At 38.7% G+C, this 22577-nt stretch overlaps 2 protein-coding genes across 2 annotated transcripts; both read left to right on the forward strand.

Moving 5' to 3' along the window:
• Positions 1-237: 237 nt before the first annotated feature.
• On the forward strand, positions 238-6803 carry LOC109101718 (homeobox protein SIX4-like). Its single transcript, XM_042777615.1, has 3 exons — positions 238-1150; positions 2891-3528; positions 5887-6803. The coding sequence occupies exons 1-3, from the start codon at positions 417-419 to the stop codon at positions 6345-6347; spliced, it is 1833 nt and encodes a 610-aa protein (XP_042633549.1). The 5' UTR covers positions 238-416; the 3' UTR covers positions 6348-6803.
• A 6798-nt stretch (positions 6804-13601) lies between these two features.
• LOC109101717 (homeobox protein six1b) lies at positions 13602-15672 on the forward strand. Its single transcript, XM_042777616.1, has 2 exons — positions 13602-14438; positions 15044-15672. The coding sequence occupies exons 1-2, from the start codon at positions 13879-13881 to the stop codon at positions 15336-15338; spliced, it is 855 nt and encodes a 284-aa protein (XP_042633550.1). The 5' UTR covers positions 13602-13878; the 3' UTR covers positions 15339-15672.
• Positions 15673-22577: the final 6905 nt, after the last annotated feature.

A 22577-nucleotide genomic window follows, 5' to 3' on the forward strand; every position in this document is an offset into this window, starting at 1 on the left:
GTTCTCTTCAAGAGAATTCATATTTTGGCCTCATAGCAATAACTGAGATTAACTACTGAGTGATGACACAAGCTGAACAAGAAGCATTTTGTGCATTTGAAAATGTGAAATTTCGTGCTTGTATTGTGTACGTGTGGACGAAGTGCAGCCTGCATTACCTTTCGCATGTACCCGCGTTTTAACTGCACGCTTGATGAACGTTCCCAGCAGTGCAAACATTTGTCTTCACATCCCCGTGGCTCCTCCTCGCAGGGGCAGAGCGGCGAATCAAAATGCGCTCAGGGCTTGGACTCCTTTCCAACTTGGGCTGTGGAGTTAAACTTGTGGTGGAACTAGGGACGCCAGATCTTATCCACACCACACAGCGGTCAGATACCTGATCGTGCTTGGATGGAGGGGCGAAATCCGATCGCCTGATGTGCTGCCTGAAACCCAGAGGAGTGACTTATCAGGACGCGCTCAAAATGTCTTCTTCTTTAAGCGAGGTCCTTAGTGCCGATGACATCAAGAGGGAGAATCGTGGGAGTGTCAAGCTGTCAGTGCTGGACACCGCGGAGTTGCCGATGGAGAATGCCGAACTTTTGGACTGCTCACCGGCCTCCCTGGCCTTCTCCCCCGAGCAGGTCGCGTGCGTCTGCGAAGCGCTGCTGCAGGGCGGGAACGTGGAGCGCCTGGCCAGGTTCCTCTGGTCACTGCCGCAGAGTGACCTGCTGCGGGGGAACGAGAGCATCCTGAAAGCGCAAGCGATAGTCGCGTTCCACCAGGCCCGCTACCAAGAGCTCTACTGCATTTTGGAGAACCACAGTTTCAGTCCGTCAAACCACTCGTCTCTGCAGGACATGTGGTACAAGGCGCGCTACATTGAAGCGGAGAAAGCGCGGGGCAGACCGCTGGGTGCCGTGGACAAGTATCGTTTACGCAGGAAATATCCGCTGCCTCGGACTATCTGGGACGGAGAGGAGACCGTGTATTGTTTCAAAGAGAGGTCTAGAAACGCGCTGAAGGATATGTACAAGCGGAACCGGTACCCTTCTCCAGCCGAGAAACGAAATCTGGCCAAAATGACAGGACTTTCTCTGACGCAGGTCAGCAACTGGTTCAAAAACAGGAGGCAGAGAGACAGAAATCCATCCGAGGCGCAGTCAAAAAGGTAAGCCGCAGTTACATTTAAATTGTTAATCAAGAGTGGAAAACTTATGATGGAATGCGCGAGACCGAATGGAGGACACGTTTCACCAATGTTTTGAAATACGAAGCTTGGAGCGCTTCAGTGAGGGGCATTTTTGAAGAACGTGGAGACTGCGGCGCGTTTACTCTTAAAAATAAAGGCTCTACACTGGTTCTTTCGAAAAATTTAATCGAAATTTTTTTTTTTTTATTTAAAGCCATTTAGGCTGTATAGGGTTCTTAAGTTGATTATGGTACTTTGGAGATTAAAAAGTTCATGCAAGGTTGCTCAAATGAGTCAAGACAAAAAAAAAATAATAATAATAAAGTACATATATATGGAAAATAAAACGCTTATTTGAAGAATTGCTTAAAAGTTCGTCTATGTAAAACCCACATTTTGAGCTGTTAGCTCAGCTAACAAATAGCCTCTTTTAACTCTGTAGACATTTCATAAATTGTCAGATTTAATTAAAAGGGTTACATTAATTGGATAATCACAACAAAGACATTTTAACAGACATATTACTGCTTTCAAATACAACCCAAACAGACCCTAAGTTTACTTTAGATATGATCAGCCATTACCATAGCCATTGTCTATATTTGTTTCTGGATTTTAAAGCTATTGTCCCACCCTGATTATCAGTCAGAGAGATCTGCACTCAATCTCCTGAAGTGGCAAAAATCCTCTTCACAGCTGGAGGCATCTGAAGATAAGAAGCACCTCTGTGTTTGTAAACTTTTGCTTGCAGATCGTTCAGAGTTTCAAACTGCGGTGGAAATAACTCTGTTATGCCCGTAAAATGCTGCTTTTATCATAAATACTAGCCTAAATCTTGAGACTCGTAAATAAGGGATGTCAGGCTTTTCCGTATGCCTATAGAGTACGCGCTGCTTTGATGTTGCACTGTCACTCTGACAAAGATAATTACTCATTGTTTAAAACGAAGATGTGCATGAACTCTTAATGGGAGCTTCTGGTCTCAGAAAGACCAATGGCTTGTCGTGTCAATAAGATCTTTGTATAGACGCGGCTTCACTGCTCGAGTCACTCCGAACGATGCACCCGCAGCTGTCATAGTCTGTAAAGAAAGAGACCCACCAAATGCCTCCAAGAGCTCAGATCCTTTTATCTAATTTTTGACCCCCGGGGGCAAGTGGTCCTGTTTAGAAAGGATGACTGAGATATTTACAGTAAATTATTTTTATTATAGCGGTCTGTTTTTAGTAGAGCACAAGAGGTTTATAAATGGTTCATAAAGTGTATTTCCTAAAGTGCTTCTACACAAGTGCATATAATGCTACTGAAAAAGCAGTTAATGGCATGCCTTAACTTGGCATGTACACACTTTCTTCATTTTGAAACTGCAGAGAAAAAAAATAAACAGAGAGATCAATTTGAAAATAATCTTTTTTTGACAGATTTAAAGTATGCAGGTTTACCAGATAATTACAATACACAGTAGCTATTTCCAAATGATTATAATATTTTTTTTATATTATTTATTGTTTATAAAATTAAACAATTCTTGAATTAATATGTAGCGTACTTCAACAATTCAAAATGAACAGACTAAATTCAAAACACTGCAAATTATGGATGACTTTGTAGAAAAAAAAATATCATCTCATGACAAACACAATTTTTTGCACCAAAGCAATAAATAAACATACACTAAACCATTGGTATGTTTTTAAAAAAAAATCTACATTTTTTCAGTGAGTCAGATGGCAATCACAGTACAGAAGATGAGTCCAGTAAAGGCCAGGAGGACTTGTCACCACGTCCCCTCTCCAGCGGCTCTTCTAGCTCAGTCACACATGGAACAGCCCCCCCTACAATGTACTCAGATGGAGGAACAACCGTCATCCAACAAATTGGAGATGTCAAAATGCATTCACATGCATCTGGAGGAATGAGTTTTAACGGTGATCTTGCAAGCGTGAATGCTCACTACATCAACGGTGGAGGCTACGTTCAGTCACACGGTAGCAACTCTCTCCTGAATGGACTCGGCGCCACGAGTGGCCATTTCTTGACCTTTGATCCCCAGAGGGTCTCCCATCACAGTCAGGAGAGGCTGTTAGGTGGGTCTTCTGTGACTTATGCTCCGTTCTCAATGGGGGTTTCTGAATCTGCCTCTGGAAAGCTGGAGGCCATGCAGACTCTAGTTTCCAGTGCTGAAGATGGAGTCATTTCTTCAGTGGTCTCCTTCGCTTCGGCCCCCTCCACGCCATCCACTACCTCAGGAGGCCTTCATCTCAGCAGTTACAGTGTGGTCAATCTCCCTGGAAGTGAAACCACCATGGGTCTTCCTCCTGTAATGCTGCCCCCATCCTCAACATCATCCACTCACGGTAGGAGGCCATTTATTAGATATATTGAGGCAGTTCACTCAAAAATTCACTAACTTTCATGTTGTTCCAAACTTGTATGACTTTTCTCAGTGTGTTTTTGTGAGTATAATAAATGTCAGTGGGGTTCAATGTTGTTTTGGATGGCTTTGCATGGGCAAAAAAGCAATCTTCTTTTGTCATCATACAGATTTGGAACAACATGAGAGTGAGTAATGACAACATTTTTCATTTTTGGGTTATTTCTTTCTTTAGATTGGGTATGTACATAATGTTTTCCTGACACTTCCAGTTGTGCTCCTCTGCATCTCAAGCATATGTCTTTGAAGATACAATAACAACAATATTTAAAGTAGTCCAAGCACTTCTAGTGAGCTCATAAGAGCCAAAGTAATTACATCATCACTTTGGAGAATACTGTGACCGAACATTTATGTGGTTAAGCTTGCCAAAAGTGACCGCAGACCTCTATGCAAAAGAGCAGAGGTTTTGCAAGAAAGCCTTGTGGGTCACGGGAAGTTGGAGTGCATTGTGGGTGAAGTTGTGAGAGGCATGTGGGGGTCCAGGTCAACTGGCTAGCGGATCATACCAAACGCAGTCTCTCAACACAGTCCCCACCTCCCCTCCATGGCCCTAACCACTCACTAATGGTTCTTTCCATGAATATTTTATGGCCACATCAATAACAGCAAGGCTAGCTGCATTCTGCTCCTCTCTTGCTAGTCTGTTTTATCCTTTATTATGCAGTTTACGAGCCACATAAAAACAAACCCACCCCTGGCTGAACTTTTGATTTAGAAGGAAAAATGTTGAGCCCAAACGATCCAGCAAGAAAAAGACGATATTAAATTTGTTTAGCCAAAACCCTGTTTCCTTGTGCCCATAATTTTCAAGGCAATTCAATAAACCACATCTTCATAAAAACACAAAGTTTGATCTCCAGTGCCTCACAAGTACAAAGAAACAATAGAAATGTCCTTGCAGTGCCATTTTTGTCTATGAAGTCAAAACTAATGAGATACGGTTTCAGATTTTTCTATTGCATAGTCATCCCGATGACAAAAGAGGACTGAGTAAACCATATAAGTCAGATGGAAGAAAAATATATTCCTGACCCCCTTTAAACAACAACCCTCTTCCCACAAGCAATGTCTGCGGGAAGCTCAAGAAAACTTGTAGAAAACTTGGTTCTAGTTTCAGAAAGTGACTGAGTGTGAAGCGGGGGAGGGGGGTTTGGACGGAGTGATTATTTATCAGACATTTGTGCAAGCCTAATGGAAGAAAAGTGTCTGGCCGAAAGCCAGCAGCTGTCACTGCAAGAGACATGTGCCAAGAACCACATTCTAGAGTTACAAGGAAATCATAGCGAGTTTAACCACAAACTGAAAATGAAAAAGGTGTTTCATTTTACAGTTCACTAGAAAAGTTCTGAAGAAAAGAATGAAGAGAGGTACAGACATACTGACTGAAAGAATGAAATAAAAGAAACAGACAGGGACAGAAGCAAACCTCTTGAGATAGCAACAAAGGAGTCCCATCTGGATAAACAGATCACACCTTCATGCTCTGTCCTTTCTCTCTCATCCATTCTCAATTGAGTTGATACGAGCTGTAAGAGCAGCTATTGCCAACTAAAAGAAAAGAACCTTGAATTAAACTCAGAAGTGTTCGGGGTTACCACTGTATAGCTGCTCCATCATTTTCGTTGGTGTCGGTTTGAACCTGAAATTTTCAGTTTTTTTTACATAATTAGATGTATTTAAACTACATAAAATAATTAATACATCAATATAACATTATGGAAAATCTAATACATTTATAATATTTTATAAAATATCTTAGTGATATTTTGCTATTTGCACTTCTCTAAAATAATGTTTTTCTTGCTAACTACTAACTATGGACACTGAATGGCTTTCCTGAGGTAAACGTTCAATGAAACACTGATAGAGCTAAGTTGTTTCAACATACCTTCTGATGTTCATTCATGTTTATTTAGTGCTATAACGTTTAGTAAAGCAGAAGAGCAGTTCATGTGCGCTTCGTGCCACAATTTGAGCTGAGGCAGATACAGTGATCAGTTACACCACATTAAAGAGCGTCAAAAAGGACATTTACTGTTTAAAATTTAGCGAACTGACAAAAATGTAAAAGCTGACACAAAGTTTTTTTTTTTTTTTTTTTAATTGCTTTAATTGTGTTTCTCCACAAAGGACTCACTGCAAATTCCGATCAAATTAATAGAGCATGAGCATGAGCGTGTGATGCATCACATATATTCAATAATTTATGAAGCTTGCCAGACATGTAGAGCTACCTTTACTGAACTGGATTTCATCTTCTCTTTTAACCCCCATTCAGGCTCTGTTTCTTTAGGCAACTTGGTCAGTGAGTGTCCTCAACACTCGAGCCAAACCCTGCTGTACACCCAGACCGTGAAGCAGGAGCCTTTGGATGTGTCTGGAAGCTACACTTATCCTTCTGAAATGCCCCTGGACCAAGGCAGCAACCTGGGCTATACAGCATCCCTTTTCCTTTCTTCTTCCTCTTCCGGTGGTTCACTTCCCCCTACTGTGACAGCCACTGTCACCTCTGCCCTCTCCGGCACTGAGGTACACCATGCTCTGAATCAGTCTGGACGTGGCCTCCAAGAGACTACAGACTACAGGTCTCAAGATGTCCACCTGCACAACAGCCTGCAAGTTGCTTCTAGGGCAGGAGAAGGCCCAGTTAGGGTTGTTTGTGGGGATCTGGACATGGAAGGGAAAGAGCTGGCCAAGCTGCAGACGGTACAGATGGACGATGATGGAAGTGACCTATGATGATGTCATTAGCAACAAAGAGCTGCATTTCACTCTTGCTAGACTGGTTTTGTCGTGCCGCATTGTGCCCTTATGGACCCTGTAAGCACAAATAATTTTCAAATGAACCTTGACGATGGATATAAAATGCGAACAGTGCCTTCCTGTCCTCAGATGTCCCAACTTGCACTAAGAGAGCTGCAGACTGTACCAGACAATGCACTGACCTTCTGAAGATTATTTAGATGCACTGTCTTTATACTCTCACCTCATAAAAATGTACGAAAAGACCCGTTAAAAAGCACAGTTGTGCTCTGAATCAAAAAAAATGCAGCTTTATAGTGATTGTTCTCTTTTAACAAGATTTTATTGAAGCACAGATGTGTTTTGTTGTTGTTGTTGTTCATGGTTTTTTTTGTATTTAAATTCTTTGAGTGTGATGATGCAAATGTGATAAATGTTATTTGTTTCCTTTGACTGTGGAGGAATTTTATGTTAGAGAATTTGTGATTCATACTCATACGTCTCTTTCTACGCATCCCAATGTTGACTTCTTAAGTGTTCTTTTTAAGTATATAATCATGACCATTAGCACAACTGGTCACATGTGCCTTCCTCATAAACTGTTAATATACTAGGAAGCTAGTATGAAGTACGAGTGTTTGTTTTTGTTTATTCGTGTGACAGCTGTTTTACAATGATTTGGACGTGTTTTGTAATTTCAGTTAGCATTCGAAAATGCCCAGCGCTGAATTCTGTGAGCTTTGTAGGGCAAGATAAATATTCGTAAGGTGCGGTCACATTTACCGTAGTTGGGCAAATTTTCACAAGCAAAATGCAGTATGAATTTCAATAGGAATCCACTCAATTTGGAATTTCAAGTTCAAGTTAGTGAGTAATGAATTTTTTGTTTAACATATTTTTGTTTGTTTTTGTGAAAGTTTCTTCTTCTGCGTGAGCTGTGAAATGTCACTACAAATCTGGCAATGACCTTTTCAGCCATGAAATTATGCTAATGTGACTGCACCTCTACACCAAACATGAGCTCTGTAAATACTGTGAGAACCACAAGAAAGCTTAAAACGTCAGTCCTGCTTGAAAAAAAAAACTATTTTTCGAAACCCTTCCACCCTATTAAATATTTATATTTGTACATATATAATGAATGATCCGAGGATTGTCTATGTCACTGACACCGGTGTTTCACATTAGACTCCTAAGCCTGATAATTCAATAAGTAAAGGGAATGACATCACTTTCAGTGAATCATCTCTTATTAGAAGCACCAGGTAAGTCAGCTATATGTTTTTAACCAACGGCAATCCAAGACTCTATCCATTTAACCAGATCAGGCTACAACTTGGACCCCCTGGATGGCTGGCGGTGATCTCAGACATTATTAATGCATGGACGTACACATATGCAGCATGGTGGAGATCAGGCTTGTGTTCTCACCAGAGGCGTCCTCTGTGATCTCTAGCCAAAGCCTGGCAGCTGAATAAGCCCCGCTCACCCTTAAAGTGTCATATGGTACCTGACATGACATTACTCAAAGTAAAGGTCGTCCAAAAAGCCACAGTATATGAGGAGAAGTTACACATCCTTATTAGATTTCCTGATCTGTCCTCACATGATCTAGCAAAAATAGATTTTGGCTCGAACTCTATGGAAAAATGCAGGCTCATCATTTGGTAGATTATGAAAGAGTGATAAAAGATATATACTCTCTTAATAGTAATACTAAACATGATTTTACAATGACATTCTCTGTTCTTTCATATCAAGACATTGTAGTGTATAATGCATTAAGACAGTATAGATACTTAAATAAATGAGACAGGTATTTATGCAAACTTGAATTGCTCATAGAAGTGTGAAAGTAGGAGCCAGGCTGTCCAAAGTCAGTTTACTGCCGTGGGAACATTTCCTTCTCTTGATGCACAGTTGTCTACACCAGCCCGTGTGAGTCAGCGCTAATTGAATGGCGCCCAGGTAGGATTTGCTCCCTCGCACAAAGGAGGAGACAAAAAAGCACATTGGGTAAAGAATCTATTGTTACCTGCCCAAAGGTGACCCTGTCGCCTAGGGCACCAGATTAGCTGATTGCCAGGTATCAGATGGCGCCGCCTGGAATACTGAAGGGTAAGAAAGCACTATTGTCTGGGGCTTTGGGCAAAGAACTGGTGGGTGCAAGAAAATGGGACATGTGTGTTTCATGTCCCCTATTTCCCCTTGGCAGACTATATGTCACTGTGTGTTTCATGGGAAGCGGTGTTATGTTGCTTTTTTGTATTATTTAAATAGAAAATACGTCACTCCATCTCATTGTATCGTGAATGGGATGGTTTATTAGGCAACCTTAAAACACTTTTCATCCTTTATAACAAAAGGCACCAAAGAGAAGAAAAACACCTTCCTTTGAATTCACTCTCCAGTTTCACCAAAAGAATGTAAAGTACAAGGAACAGGCCTTCAGTGTGAATGAAGTCAACCAAATAATACATATATATTCATATGAGAAAAGTTCCTCAAAATAATAAGTTTACAAATATGAAGGAAGTCATAATAGATTCACACTCCACAAGACAGCAATTTTCAGTGTCTGTTATTAAAAACAGTAAAGATGCTCATAAATCCTGGGAATGACAGACCATAAAAAAGGAGGAACCCTGCAGAAGAGGGCTTATTAAAGAACCTGACCCCTGACTTTTTCTGGAGGTTTCAAAGTGTGAAATTTACTGAAGCACAGCAGACTGTGAAGCACATGTAACCAGACCCTTGTGCCCACTGCGCCACAGCACTATACACTGTGCTAATGTGGGGTCAAGGGGCAACTGGGTTTGAGACCCACCCCTTTCATATACCCCCTCTTAAATCAAGAGAACAAAAATCATTGGGGCTATGTTTAAGGTTTATTGTATGAACATTTCTGAGGATGAATGTTTCAGCAAGACATGTTTGTGCACATCCATTATCACACTCATTCTAAAAAAAAATAAAAAAAATGGGGTTATATGATGTTTATTAATATTTAAAATATTTATAGTGTCATTGTAAAAAACGTTGCTATTTATTATTATTTATTTATTATTATTATTATTATTAACAACTTTTGGCATGTCTCTAGAGGATCCATACCAGCAGGGGGCAGTGCTGCATGACTTCAATGTCAATAGTCCATTAAATATAAGTGATGCTCATAATCATAAACCTGTTTGCCTGTACCTGTTTTGAGAGCTTTCCGGTCTGGGTCTTCTGTGGCTTTGCAAACTTTATCTCAGGAGCAAAATATAGAAATGAATGCTGATGAGGGTTGTGGTGTAGTGAATCCAAAGACTTGATACCACACATTTAAACTTTAAAATACAACTATAACAATACTAGTGAAAAAGAAGAAGAAGAAGAAGAAGAAGAAGAAGAAGAAGAAGAAGTTCTATTTCAAGCTTCTTGAGGCACATTTCTGAAATAGCTGCATGGAAGTGATCGGTATCAGTGATTTAGAATGATCAGAATTAGGAAAAGACAATAACAATGTGACTAAAAAAAATGATGTTCACGTCACGTGTCCAGTATAGACCCAGCAAAACACTTTCTTCTTATTTTTTATTTATTTTTTTTTTAGTGTTCGGGACACAAAAAGACAGTATGATAGTATGATTGTTTTAATGTTTTTTTATTATATATAATGGTAAATTTGGTGTTCCCAACCTTACACGATGTCTATTTCTTTATAATAACATGTTTTTAGCAGCAACTGGTAACACAAATAATACTGAAATAAGTTTCATAGAAGTGTCATGTTTCATAGGAACATTTTTTCAATAGTATGTAATTAATCTGTAGTGTCTCCCCAGGAGATGAACACACACACACACACATACACACACACACACACACACACACACACACACACACACACACACACACACACACACACACACACGGTCCTGATGTCCTCTGTTGAGGACACAATGTCTTTCTTGTACAGTAAATTAAACTCTGCTTAGAAAACAAGAACAAATCTGGAAAAAAACACAAGTATCACATATAAAATAATAATCAGGTTCTCTGTATCAGGTTTTCATATTTTTAGAGGAAAGTGTCATGACCTAAGCCCCAAACATTTGGTATCTCTGAAAAACCTCTTTAAGTTGTGCAGTCACATTTAAGCATACACAATCTCAGAGAAATTCACAAAAACTCATGTCCTTAAGAACTGTTGGTTCCCAGGAGGATATTGCTGAGGCTATAAATAATGACTTTGCAGAATAACAGAACAGACCCTAAAGACAACATTAAAATAACAAAGATGCCATTTTTGCATCGTAAATTGACTGATGGTGATTTGTGAATAGATTGCCCAATAGATTATATTAACGGGCCTTCACAGTTATTTCAACCAATCCATTATTATGATCCATTGGAAATGAAAAAAAAAAAAAAAACACCTCCTTATCATGGGGACATTTTTCCACTTTTCGACAGCTGACTCAGGGATTGTTGCTCCCAATATTTCAGAACAACGAATGAGAATGTCATATCATAACTTACCATATCATAAGAAAGTTGTTTATAATTGAGCAGAAATAGTGTATAAGCTTTTTTTTTTTTTTTTTTTTTTTTTTTTTTAACCCAAATTACTTCAATTCACCCTATGACTTCAATAATTAAATGTAAAAGTATTTTAAGCCTCAACCTACTTTGGTTCTCTTCTTACAAATGACCAAAATTAGATTTGCGAATTATTGATTTATTAATTTATTTTTAAATGTATTTATTCAGTGGCAATCAGTTTGTTTGTTTTTTCTAATTTTGGATTACTTTGATGTTAATCGGTCACACTGCACGTTATACTAATGGCGCTTTAATAGAACATGCATGTTTAAAATCGTTCTCTCAAACTGCTGAAAAATAAGAATTATGTGTTTACGAACGAAATTATTGCTGCTTTAACACAGCATTTTGAATTTCAGCTATTCCTTTAATACGTCTGGAGAGTTATGGACATGACTGAAAGATACTTCAAGAGAATGACCTCATTGTTGTCCAATGTATAGCCTACCGTGATGTCTTTTTGAGGGAAGTAGTTTATGGTGTGTTTACCATTGGTATGTGTGCAGGAGTTTGCGTCGACCTCGCCAACCCTCGCCTTTAGGCCATAAAAGAGCACATCTTGAAATGATCAAGGCCTGAGAACGGGCACGGCCTTTCGATTTCTGAGGTTTAAGGAGGGGGCGCGCCGCAATGTGCTGGAGACATTACGACAACCCGAGCGCCGTCAATCACAGGCCCGTGTGCTGTTACAGTGAAGCTGATACTTGACCCTACTGACGAATAGACCAATATGTCGTTAAATTCAATAAAGTCTACAGTCACATACAGTAATGGAAAATTGGTTATGAACTGGGAAACCACCGTTACAAACTTAAGAAACTTCATTTAATCTAATAAGAAATAAAGTGATACAGAAGTCAAAATAAGACCGTAGACATTCGCATGAACGTTGAAAAATATATTATAAGTAATATAACTACATTGTAGGCTATGTCTTTTTGTAAGATATGTGCTCTTACATAATTTTGTAAAAAGAGAAACATAATTTTGTAGCTCAAGTGGTAGAGCATTGCGTTACGAAGCGCAAGGTTGGGGGTTCGATTCCCCGGGAACACATGATAGGTAAAAATTGATAGCCTGAATGCACTGTAAGTAGCTTTGGATAAAAGCGTCTGCTAAATGCATAAATTTAATTTTAAAATTTAATTTAATTTAATTTAATTTTAAAACCTTTAAAGTGAACAAATGATATAAAATTGGGGATTTTCTAAAAATTACAAAGTGCAGTACAACGTTGATTTGTTTTGTATTTTAAAACAACTTTTAAGCCCAGAAAAAAATCTATGGCTTTTACATTTGAAGTGTTTTTTTTTTTTTTTTTTTTTTTTTTTTTTTTTTATGTGCCTTGGGTGATCTTTCAGGACAGATGGATGGGGCAGCTTTCATTAGCCTGCTCCTCTCTGACCCTTCAGAGACAGTGGTCAAAACGTTGTTTTCACAGGTGTACGGATTGGCTTGCTAAAACCGATTAAGTCCTCGTTTCATGTCAATGTCTCGAGGCTTGCAAGATCATGTCAGCGCCAAATAGAGGGAACAGTGGAGGCTCCTTAAGTATAGTCCACATTAACGGCCCCATGCATAAAGAGCATCTTAAAAATGAACGCCGCGTCTCAAATTAAATTAAAAGAGGTTCTCCATTATGGGTGAGTGATTGTGAGTTTTGCGTCGCCGTGGTGTCAGGTTGCAGATTTTGATGAAGATAAAGAAACGCGATCTATGCCTTAAAACAGCGTCTGGATGGCAAAGACCTCGACGAACACAGAACTCATTTACTAATGCACCGGTTTTAGATTTCACTGTACAGAGAGAGGAGAGAGGACTAGAAAGAAGAGCTGGGGGTGGGGTGGGGGGTGTTTGGCATTTTTCTGAGCCTATAGAATAGAAATCATTTAAGAGCTACGTCAAGCTAAGATGTTTTTATCATAAAAAGTAGTATCTTAATCTTAATATATAAGTATCTTAATATATATTCTGTAATAACTTTTATTTATTTTTATCATTTTTGTTTTACCGATGTTGTTTATCGATATTAACTTTGATTAATATTAACTTTGATTTGGATTTGGCTAAGGTTTTTTTGTAAATAAATGCATCACAGTCTTTGTGTAACTAGTGCCATTTCAGAGATTCTACCGGCCTTGCACGTTCGGTCGAACAGTTTGAAAAGCCGGGAGCGCTACTTATCTAGTTAGGTTATCTTACCATCTCGAGAGGCTGATTGTTTTTAATGGAACTCCAAATATCTCTGCGCGCATCTAGACCTTGCGCACAGCGTGTGCCGTTGACAATGGCACAAGCCAGGCAGAGTGAAAATAACTGAGTAGCAATCAGCTGTGTGATTATTTGTTACAGATGAGACTTGTCCACCTAATAATTAATTTGCAATTGAGGAACATCTTTTCTCATAAGTTAATAAATGAAGATAGGCTAATGCAGTTCATTTGACTCGCTTAACTTACAAAACAATGTGCATTCAAATTTTGTTATGATAAAAAAATAAGTGCTAAAAAAGCATGCAGTAGCTTTGGGTGCAATGCTGGGTGAACGCTGCCTTCAGACAGTTGCTATAATTGATTAGTTTCGAGGTGCCCAGCTCCCTCAGGTAGAACTGGAGACGGGGGATCCAGTTTCAGACCACCGAGTCCCCGTGGTAGGAAATGGAAGCAGAGTTTTCTCCGCACTGCTGCTGGGGATAGGGCAGCTGGAGAGCCAATCAGCAGTTGCGCAGTGCTCTTTTAGCGCGACATGAGTCTATAGCGAGCAAACTGTCTTCAACAAACACCCAAAACTTCACGGCGCGCGCAGAGGACATCTCCAACCCCAAAAATTGTCAAGCGACATAATCGTTCTCATTAAACGAAGGCAAACGGGGTGTCTCCCATTCCGCTTCCTTCACAGCATCTAGAGGAGAGCGGTTTGGTAGCGGGAGTCAGACGTCATGTCAATGTTGCCTTCTTTCGGGTTTACTCAGGAGCAAGTCGCGTGTGTGTGTGAGGTGCTGCAACAAGGGGGGAACCTTGAGCGTCTCGGCCGTTTTCTGTGGTCTCTTCCGGCGTGCGACCATCTCCACAAGAACGAGAGCGTCCTCAAAGCCAAGGCTGTCGTCGCTTTTCATCGTGGAAACTTCAGGGAACTTTATAAGATACTAGAGAGTCACCAGTTCTCTCCGCACAACCACCCGAAGCTGCAGCAGCTCTGGCTGAAGGCCCATTACGTTGAGGCTGAGAAGCTGAGAGGGCGACCGCTGGGAGCAGTGGGGAAATATCGAGTGCGGAGGAAATTTCCTCTGCCACGCACAATATGGGACGGCGAGGAGACCAGCTACTGTTTTAAGGAGAAATCCCGCGGTGTGCTGCGGGAGTGGTACACGCACAACCCCTATCCATCTCCTCGGGAAAAGAGGGAGCTGGCCGAGGCCACAGGGCTGACCACCACACAAGTGAGCAACTGGTTTAAAAACAGACGGCAGAGGGATCGCGCAGCGGAGGCAAAAGAAAGGTAAGCTCAATCACCTGAGAACAAAATAAATAAGCGTTTCCATCACCCAGTTTAGCTGCTCATAACACCCTACTTTACAGCTGACGGCTGTTATAGTGCTGACGATGCTATATTTAAGCCTACTTGGATTGCAAGTTTGCTGCTTTATTTTAGAAAAACAAAAACAAAATAGAGATCAACATCGTAAAACTGTATGTAATAGCATACGAGTTTTACCTTATAAGGATCTATTGCTGTCTTATCTGACTTTTACAAAATATATTTATTAGTGTAACCAATAACATCAGGTTAATTCAGTTTTTTAAAATATGTATTTGTTAAGTAATTAATTTGTTAACAGATGGAGCACCTAGAATTCCAGTGAAGCCAGATTAAAGACAGAATACTAATATTTCAGGTCATTCCAATTAAAAATGTTCCTTTATTTCGAATGCCAATTCAGTAGATATTAAATAAGTTTGAATTTGAATGTGTGAGAATTTATTTTAATATAATTTGTCATGACCGAAATTAGATTTAGATTCAAGAAAACTACGGCTTTATATTTTACACAGCATATTTTATCTACAATATAAAGTTTACCCTGATCTCGTTATCTTTGACAGAGAGAACAGCGAGAACAACAACTCGGGCGCTAACAAACAGAACCAGCTGTCACCGCTGGACGGCGGGAAGTCCCTGATGTCAAGCTCAGAGGACGAATTCTCACCCCCGCAGAGTCCTGACCAGAACTCCGTGCTCCTGCTCCAGGGTAATATGAGCCACCCCGGCGCGTCCGCGTACTCCATGACCGGCCTCGGCGCCGCACAGTCGGTACACGGCATGCAAGGACACCCACATCAGCTTCAGGATTCATTACTGGGACCTTTAACTTCAAGCCTAGTGGACCTCGGTTCTTAACTGATTACGACTGAGCTTTTATTTATTTTTATTTTGTACCAAATATAGACTGAGATCTGCCACTTTTACTGTATAGCTATATATATATATAAGGGTAAATGAACAGTATAAATCTAAGTAAAAATCCTTAATTTTTCTCTGGTTTTCAGAGAAATACTCAGTGGTACGCTTTACCGTGGTAGACTATTATGGACTGACATTTGCCAAGTCGTTAAACTGGTCAGAAGACAAACCAAAATCAGTTAATAAAACGATTCTTTTCTTCAAACTAATAAGACATTCGTCTAGCCATTCACCATTCTGTTTTGCACCAATAAAATCCTGAGCTGAATTAGTGGAAAACTCATATTTCTATTTAAATAGAATTTCGGGGTGGTAATTTTGCCATAAATCTGTTTGACAAAGGTATGCTGAAAAAATATTTACAGATGAAGCGTCAGGTCTTTGTATTATAACCTCTAAATAATTCGAAATATTATACCATTACATTTAAATAAGAAAAAAAGTTCATTTTACTTGAGGGTGAAAATAACACTTTTGAGTAGGCACTTCATGTATAAGGCGAAAATATTCTCGCTCATCATCTTAGACATAAAAATACTCTACAAAAGTATATTTGTTTTAAAAAAAAATCCTTAATCCTACTGGCAATCATTGTATAATAAAACTACCGTGTTTTTCCCACTCCTTTGTTCATCCCAAATCAAACTTAAATGTTAAATCGAATACCAAACAATTCGTTTTTCAATTTCTTAGCTTGCAGAAATGACATAGGACACAGACCAATAGAAATTAGGCATATTAAATAACTAATAAATAACGAATTATTAAAATGTACAAATTTTTTTTAATTAATAGATATTTCATGACGCTCATTTTTTTTATCTTCTTATAATAATAGCCCTTCTTCTTATATACTAATCCAGCTCATTTCTATATAATTTAGGCCTACCCATGTCACAAACGTCCTCTTAATAATGTGGGTCAACAAAAGCGGGGAGTTGTTGATTTTCCTTTAGCCTCAGGAGGCGCGTGTTGCTTTTGTGGTCGCAGTGCATCGTCAGGTTTGTAGTGGGGTGTTTACTTTGCGCTCTCCCAATGTTTGTTCTGGTGGTTCTGGGCCAAAGAGAAGACATACCAGCTGCAGGAGGCAAACTCACGTGGCTTCATTCATAAGTTTCTTTTGAGCAAAAACGCAAACATGGGTTTTAGGGCCAGCTGACTGATGTTCTTGCTATCTCATGGGCATAATGGTCTTCAGACAACAACAACATTAATAATAAAACAAATAATAATAATAATAAAAATGGCCTCCACTAATACAGAATAACAACATTATTTGGCATTGCCCAATGTTAGTTTATTGAAAATGTGGTCAGATCGTATAGGAAAAACTTTATAAGGACCCCAGATCGTTAGCCCAGCTAAATGTAAAGTAACCAGGCATCCTCCCACCCATCTTCCACGTCAGGGTAATTGTTTTTAGCAGAGAGTACCGAGGATTTCCGGTCGCTAATCGGAACCAGTTGCTTGCGCTCGGTTCGCATTGTAGAGCACTGGAGGCCCAGAACCGCCCATAGAGGGGAAACTTCAATTCTGCCCCAGGGGTAACAAAACGTGCAGTTTTGACGTTCAATGCAACATTTGTTGACAGCCGTGGGTACCATTTTTTTCCCCGTTTCTTATCTACATTCCCTTTATTTTGTTTTAATTTTAAAATAACCAGATTAGCGAATTACTCAGACTTTCTAAAATGAATGTATTATTTCGTATTAATAAACGTATTTCTAAAATTAATTAATTAATGATTTAGAGAAAATGGAATAGTATACTTAACCCAATTTTGTTCATGACAATCATGAGTGTATAAACATTAAGAGCAATTGAACATGTTAACATGGTTGAAAATGTATTTTCCCGAAACGTTATTTGAAGAAATATGAGAACACATATTTGTGGATATTTCAAAATGTGAAGATACACCTACACAACATTATAAGTGATAGCTACTTGTACTCTTAACAAATTATCCTAATTCACATTTCTAAAAATGCTAATTAGGATAGTTCACCCAACAAATAATATTCTTTCATCATTTACTAACCTTTCTGTTGGTCCAAACCTATAACTTTATTCATTCTGTGAAACACAAAAGTAAATATTTTTTATATACTTTTATTTGTATCCATAAAATGAAAGCCATTTGGTCCAATGCCATTTACGACCTCAACAGTCTTCAGAATATCTTCTTTTGTGTTCCACAGAAGAAAGTAAGTCATGTCAGTTTTGTCAAGAAAGATTTGTATGACTTGAGGGAGAGTCAATATTGACAGAATTGTCAATTTTGGGTGAACTATCCCTTTAATAAAAGCATTGAATGCTGAACTTAAACAGAAAAAGAGTAAATCAAATTTACCTGGGTGCACTGTACAGCTTTATTCAATATGCAATAACCATTTAGAGTTGAGCACAAAAAATAAAATATTAAAAATAATAGTAAATGAAAAATAAGAAAAAGTTTTAACCTTTAAAACAAGGTTTGCTGTTATTTTGTCACCACCCAAAAAGCGGGCAGCTTGGGAAAGAGTGTGGAGCACTAGTGGGCCAAAGCTGCTTTTTAAAGGGTTCAGGTTTCCAGTCCCTCATTCTCTGTCGGAGCATGAGCTCTACAGCACTGTAAACCTAGGTGAGCACACAAAGCAGAGGCCTGTGCTGAACGTAAATGAGACAAATAGAGTGCTTCTCATGTGGGAAGAAAAGGGTTCGGCTGTAATGTGAGCAGCCTTTCTGGGGTTTAGGAGGGGGAATGACTGAGTGCCATTTTCTTCACAGATAATAGTTGAGACTTTTGGGAGTTGTTGGGGAGGGGGGGGGTGTAAAGGGAGAACAGGTGGGCTTCATGGCTCCCTGCCCTTCCCTCTCTACCTTTTGTCACCTGAGCTCAGGTCATCCCTTGCCTCGAGGTTTGGCTCAGTGAGGCATCATGGGATTACAGGACGGGAGAAACAAACAACAAACACACAAGACAAAATGTTTGGAACCTGTACAGACCGAAAAGTTTTTGAAATAACAAGTAGAGAAATCTGTGTGACTATAGCACATATATGACAAAAAATTAACATACAGATGGTTGAGAAAAGATAGACATAAACTGTTTAAATTAACTTTAGAATTTAGAAGATTAAGACCGTTCTGTGTCGGAGGCAAATGTTAATTTGTGTTAACAGCTTATAATAAATCACTGAAGTGCTCAGGAACAGTTGGGCATTTGCAATAATACGTGAAAGCAGTTTTCCATATGGTTGTGTCATCAAAGAATATGGGCTTGGAGAGATGCTTAGAATCCTTTATTAACTGTAGTGGACGCTGAAAACTCAATAGAGTATTCATTACAATTCAATGAATCATAAATGAAAGAAGATAAAAATAAACTATCAATATTTTTAAATAATATTCTATTTTCACTAACGCTTTATTTTAAAGTGTCCTTGTTACAGTGTAATTATATATTTAAGAACTGAGTAATATAAGTTAACATACTTACTATTGGGATAGGATTAGGGTTTGGTTTAAGGTTATTAATTATGTATAATTTATTGTTATTACTATAGTAAGTACATGTGTAACAAGAACACTAAAATAATGTGTTAACCTATTTTCCTATTCCATTATTAAAGGTAAAGTGGAAATAAAAATAAATAAATAAATCTGTCATCATCTATCCATAATTTATCTGACATCCAACAAATCTGTATGACTTTCTTTCTTGAACACAAAAGAAAATATTTTTAACGTTTGCTGTTTTTGCAGTGTTTGTCCATTTAACGAAAGTCAATGGGGTCCAAAACAACACTACATAGACAATGTTTTATATATATATATTTTTTTTTTTTTTTTGGAAATATCTTTTTTGCATTCCACAGAAAAAAAGAAATATTTCACAAATATAAACTTGTTTGGCAAATTCATGTTCAAAATTAGTGGACAGCTTTTAAAACATTTTCGTTTCATTTTGGTTTTTGTTCGTTCCTCCCGAAACAAACTAAACAAAGAATGAAGTGCGCTGGACTAGCCCAGTGCAGTACGCTGTATCACCTTACAGGAAGTTATGACTAATGGCATCACCACAGTGACTGTGCGCTTCTCTGACTGTCTACTGACCAGCATTGTTTTCCATTACAAAATGACATCAACGTTTACATTAACAATACAATAATAATTGTTGCAATTATCTCATGTAGGAAGGTCTGGAAAAAACACAATCAGAACATCAGACCTCGGTACCCTCACAGGGTGTCACGTGGTACAATACAGAGAACTAATTTTCAGCTTAGGAGGTCAGAAAAAGGCAGCAGTTGTGAACAAACAAATGCCATGTTCCCTTATGCACTGACAAGCACTCGAGCAAACACACGTCATAAAAGGTGGACTAAAGCCTGTGCTGCACACCTGCTTGTGTGTCATCTCTCTGTACAGCAAAATTACAGCTGATTTCAGATGAGCTTCCTCTCTGGGGAATATTTTGTCTTTTATAGATTTGTCAAAATGACAGCAATATTACTCCATCAATTTAGAATTACTTCACGCTTTTATCTGTGAAAAGTCGAGGGTCACACGCTTTCCCAGCACCCTCGATGGTCATGGTCTGTTCTGCAGAGCTGGCTAACGGATTACTTTCAAACGGTCACAGAGGCTCAGGTTTCAAAGCCAAGCCTCACTGATAAACGAGTGGAGGCAGTTGTCACCCAGGCAGGGAGTCCTCCATCAGCAGCGTCTGAAGAGTAAGAGGGCAGGGGTTTCTTCACAGACGCACTGCAAGCCTGGCGTCAGTCGCTCCAGGATTCACAGAGCAGGTATTTAAGGGTGATGACCATAGAGGAGCCGACATGTAGAAAGCACAGCCTCATTTAAATGGACATGTAGATGTGTGTGTACACAGTCACATTCACACATACAAACTACACTCGTTCTCTTTCTCAAGTTTTCCAGACTATGGAAGTCCTGGCTTATATGGCACAGAAAAGTTGAGTGTACTTTAAAAAAATAATATAAAAAAAATTACATAGATGCTAAACATGGATGGTAATAAACAGGAAGAAAGGGAGGAATAATCTAGAAATTATAATATACACAAACCACTGTTTAAAGGACAGCAAATTGATCATTTATAGAGAATTTCACATTTATACAGACATTTATAACACATATATTTCAAATAAATGCTGCATTTTTTAACTTTCCATTCACCAAAAAAAAAAGAAAGAAAGAAAAAATCCTAAAAAAACGTATCATGGTTTTCACAAAAGTATTAAGCAGCACAACTGTTTTCTACATTGATGATAATAATAATAATAATAATAATAATAATAATAATAATAATAATAATAATAATAAATGTCTCTTGAGCACCAAATCAGAGTATTAGATTTCTGAAGGCTCATGTGACATTGAAAAGTTCAGCATTTTCATCACCGGAATTTAATACACTTAAAAAAAAAGAAAAAAAAAAAAACAGTCATTATAAACTGTAGTAATATTTCACAAATATATTGTTTTTGATGTATTTTTGATCAAATAAATGCAGCCTTGGTGCACATAACAGATGTTAAAGAGCAAAAACATTCATATTTATAATAAATAATTTATTGGCATATTAAATGTTATAACACTGTTATTTTTTTTTTTTTTATATCCTGTACATTATGATGTTGTGATGCGTAAATTTATTTGTGGAATTTAGCTGATTGATTTTAGCTTTTAGTGTTTTAACTTTAATATATTGAACTATAGTATAAGAATAGTTGTGTAGACTTTTTCATATCTGCCATTTTTCTGTTGTCAGCCATGATGTGAAAAGAATTTTTGTGCATTCCTAGTTGAAATGATAAGAAAGGCAGAGATATAGAACAATCTCACAAAGTCTCACAAAGCCTGAGATCATTCAAGGTGAGGGAGAATAACTGTTTGTTTACACACATATTCTGTTCTAAACCGAACAAACCCAGCAGTCTTTTCACACTAGACATTTCCACACTGGGTTTTTTTAGAAGTGGACTTGACAAACACTGAAAGGAGATCCTTCCTGTGGAGTGCAGAGGTGAAGACATGCACAATTACAGAGGTGAAGAGGGGCATTGTGGGAGGAGACTCACAGGTGACCAGCGCTGACAGACACTCTGTCATAACATCTTGATCTGCGTCCAGGAGAGAAGGTCAATTATTTCAATTTGCACTGAATTTAAAGGAATAGTTCACCAAAAAAAAAAAAAAATAATAATTTACTCACCCTCATGTCGTTCCAAACCTTTATGAGGATATTTGGGACCCCACTGACTTTCATTTTGATGACAAGAACAGTCCTTTCAAAACATCTTCTTTTGTGTTTAACAGAAAAAAAAAGAATGTCAAACAGGTTCGGTAACAACATGACAGTGAGTAATGATGACAGAATTTACATGTTTGGGTGAACTATCCCTTTAAGATATCATGTGGCTTCTTGCTAGTCTATATTGGGTTCACACATAATATTAAACACATTTGTTTTGATCTGGAACAATGCTGTTGACCTTGAATTGCTTTTCTGAAACCTCTGACTCAAGCATACTGTTAATACTTTATATTTTGCATGTGTGTGTCCGAGTGAACCCTGAGCAAAACTGAATCGTAATGGAGGAGGTCTGTACGAGCCCCTCGATCTCAGCTCAAAAAGAGAGTCGTTTGTTCATTGAGGATAAGTGACTGGCCAGGTAACTCGAGCTCCTTCCCCCTTCCTCCACTCCCTTCACTCAGTGTAACGGGCACTGATAAAACCCTGGATGTTCCCTCAAACATTTCAGGAAATGAAAGTTTGAAACATGATCCGGCTGCACCAACATCTCCTGCTCTGAGACAAAAGAGGCTCACAAACCTGGCGGATACTGTTCACCTAACAGATGATGGAGAGAAGAGTGAGATGAAGGAGCGAGAGGGAAAAAAAGAGAAGGATGCCAGAGAGGTGACTCAAGGAGAAGAAGAAAAAGCTATGCATTTAGATGTTTTCATGCAATAAAACTCAAATACTTTAGCAGTCACACGTCGCAAAACCAAGCGAGTTCTCTTTTTCTTTCTGTGTCCCGTTCCCCACTGCTTGGAATGTTTAGTGCTGTCTGTCACTGCTCATTGCAGAGCTGGTCATGCTTCACTGAAGCTTATCGTGAGAGTTAAATGAGTGACAAAGCATAAACTCATAAGGTGAGACAA

Source organism: Cyprinus carpio, chromosome A20, assembly GCF_018340385.1.
Source record: "Cyprinus carpio isolate SPL01 chromosome A20, ASM1834038v1, whole genome shotgun sequence".
NCBI lineage: Eukaryota > Metazoa > Chordata > Actinopteri > Cypriniformes > Cyprinidae > Cyprinus > Cyprinus carpio.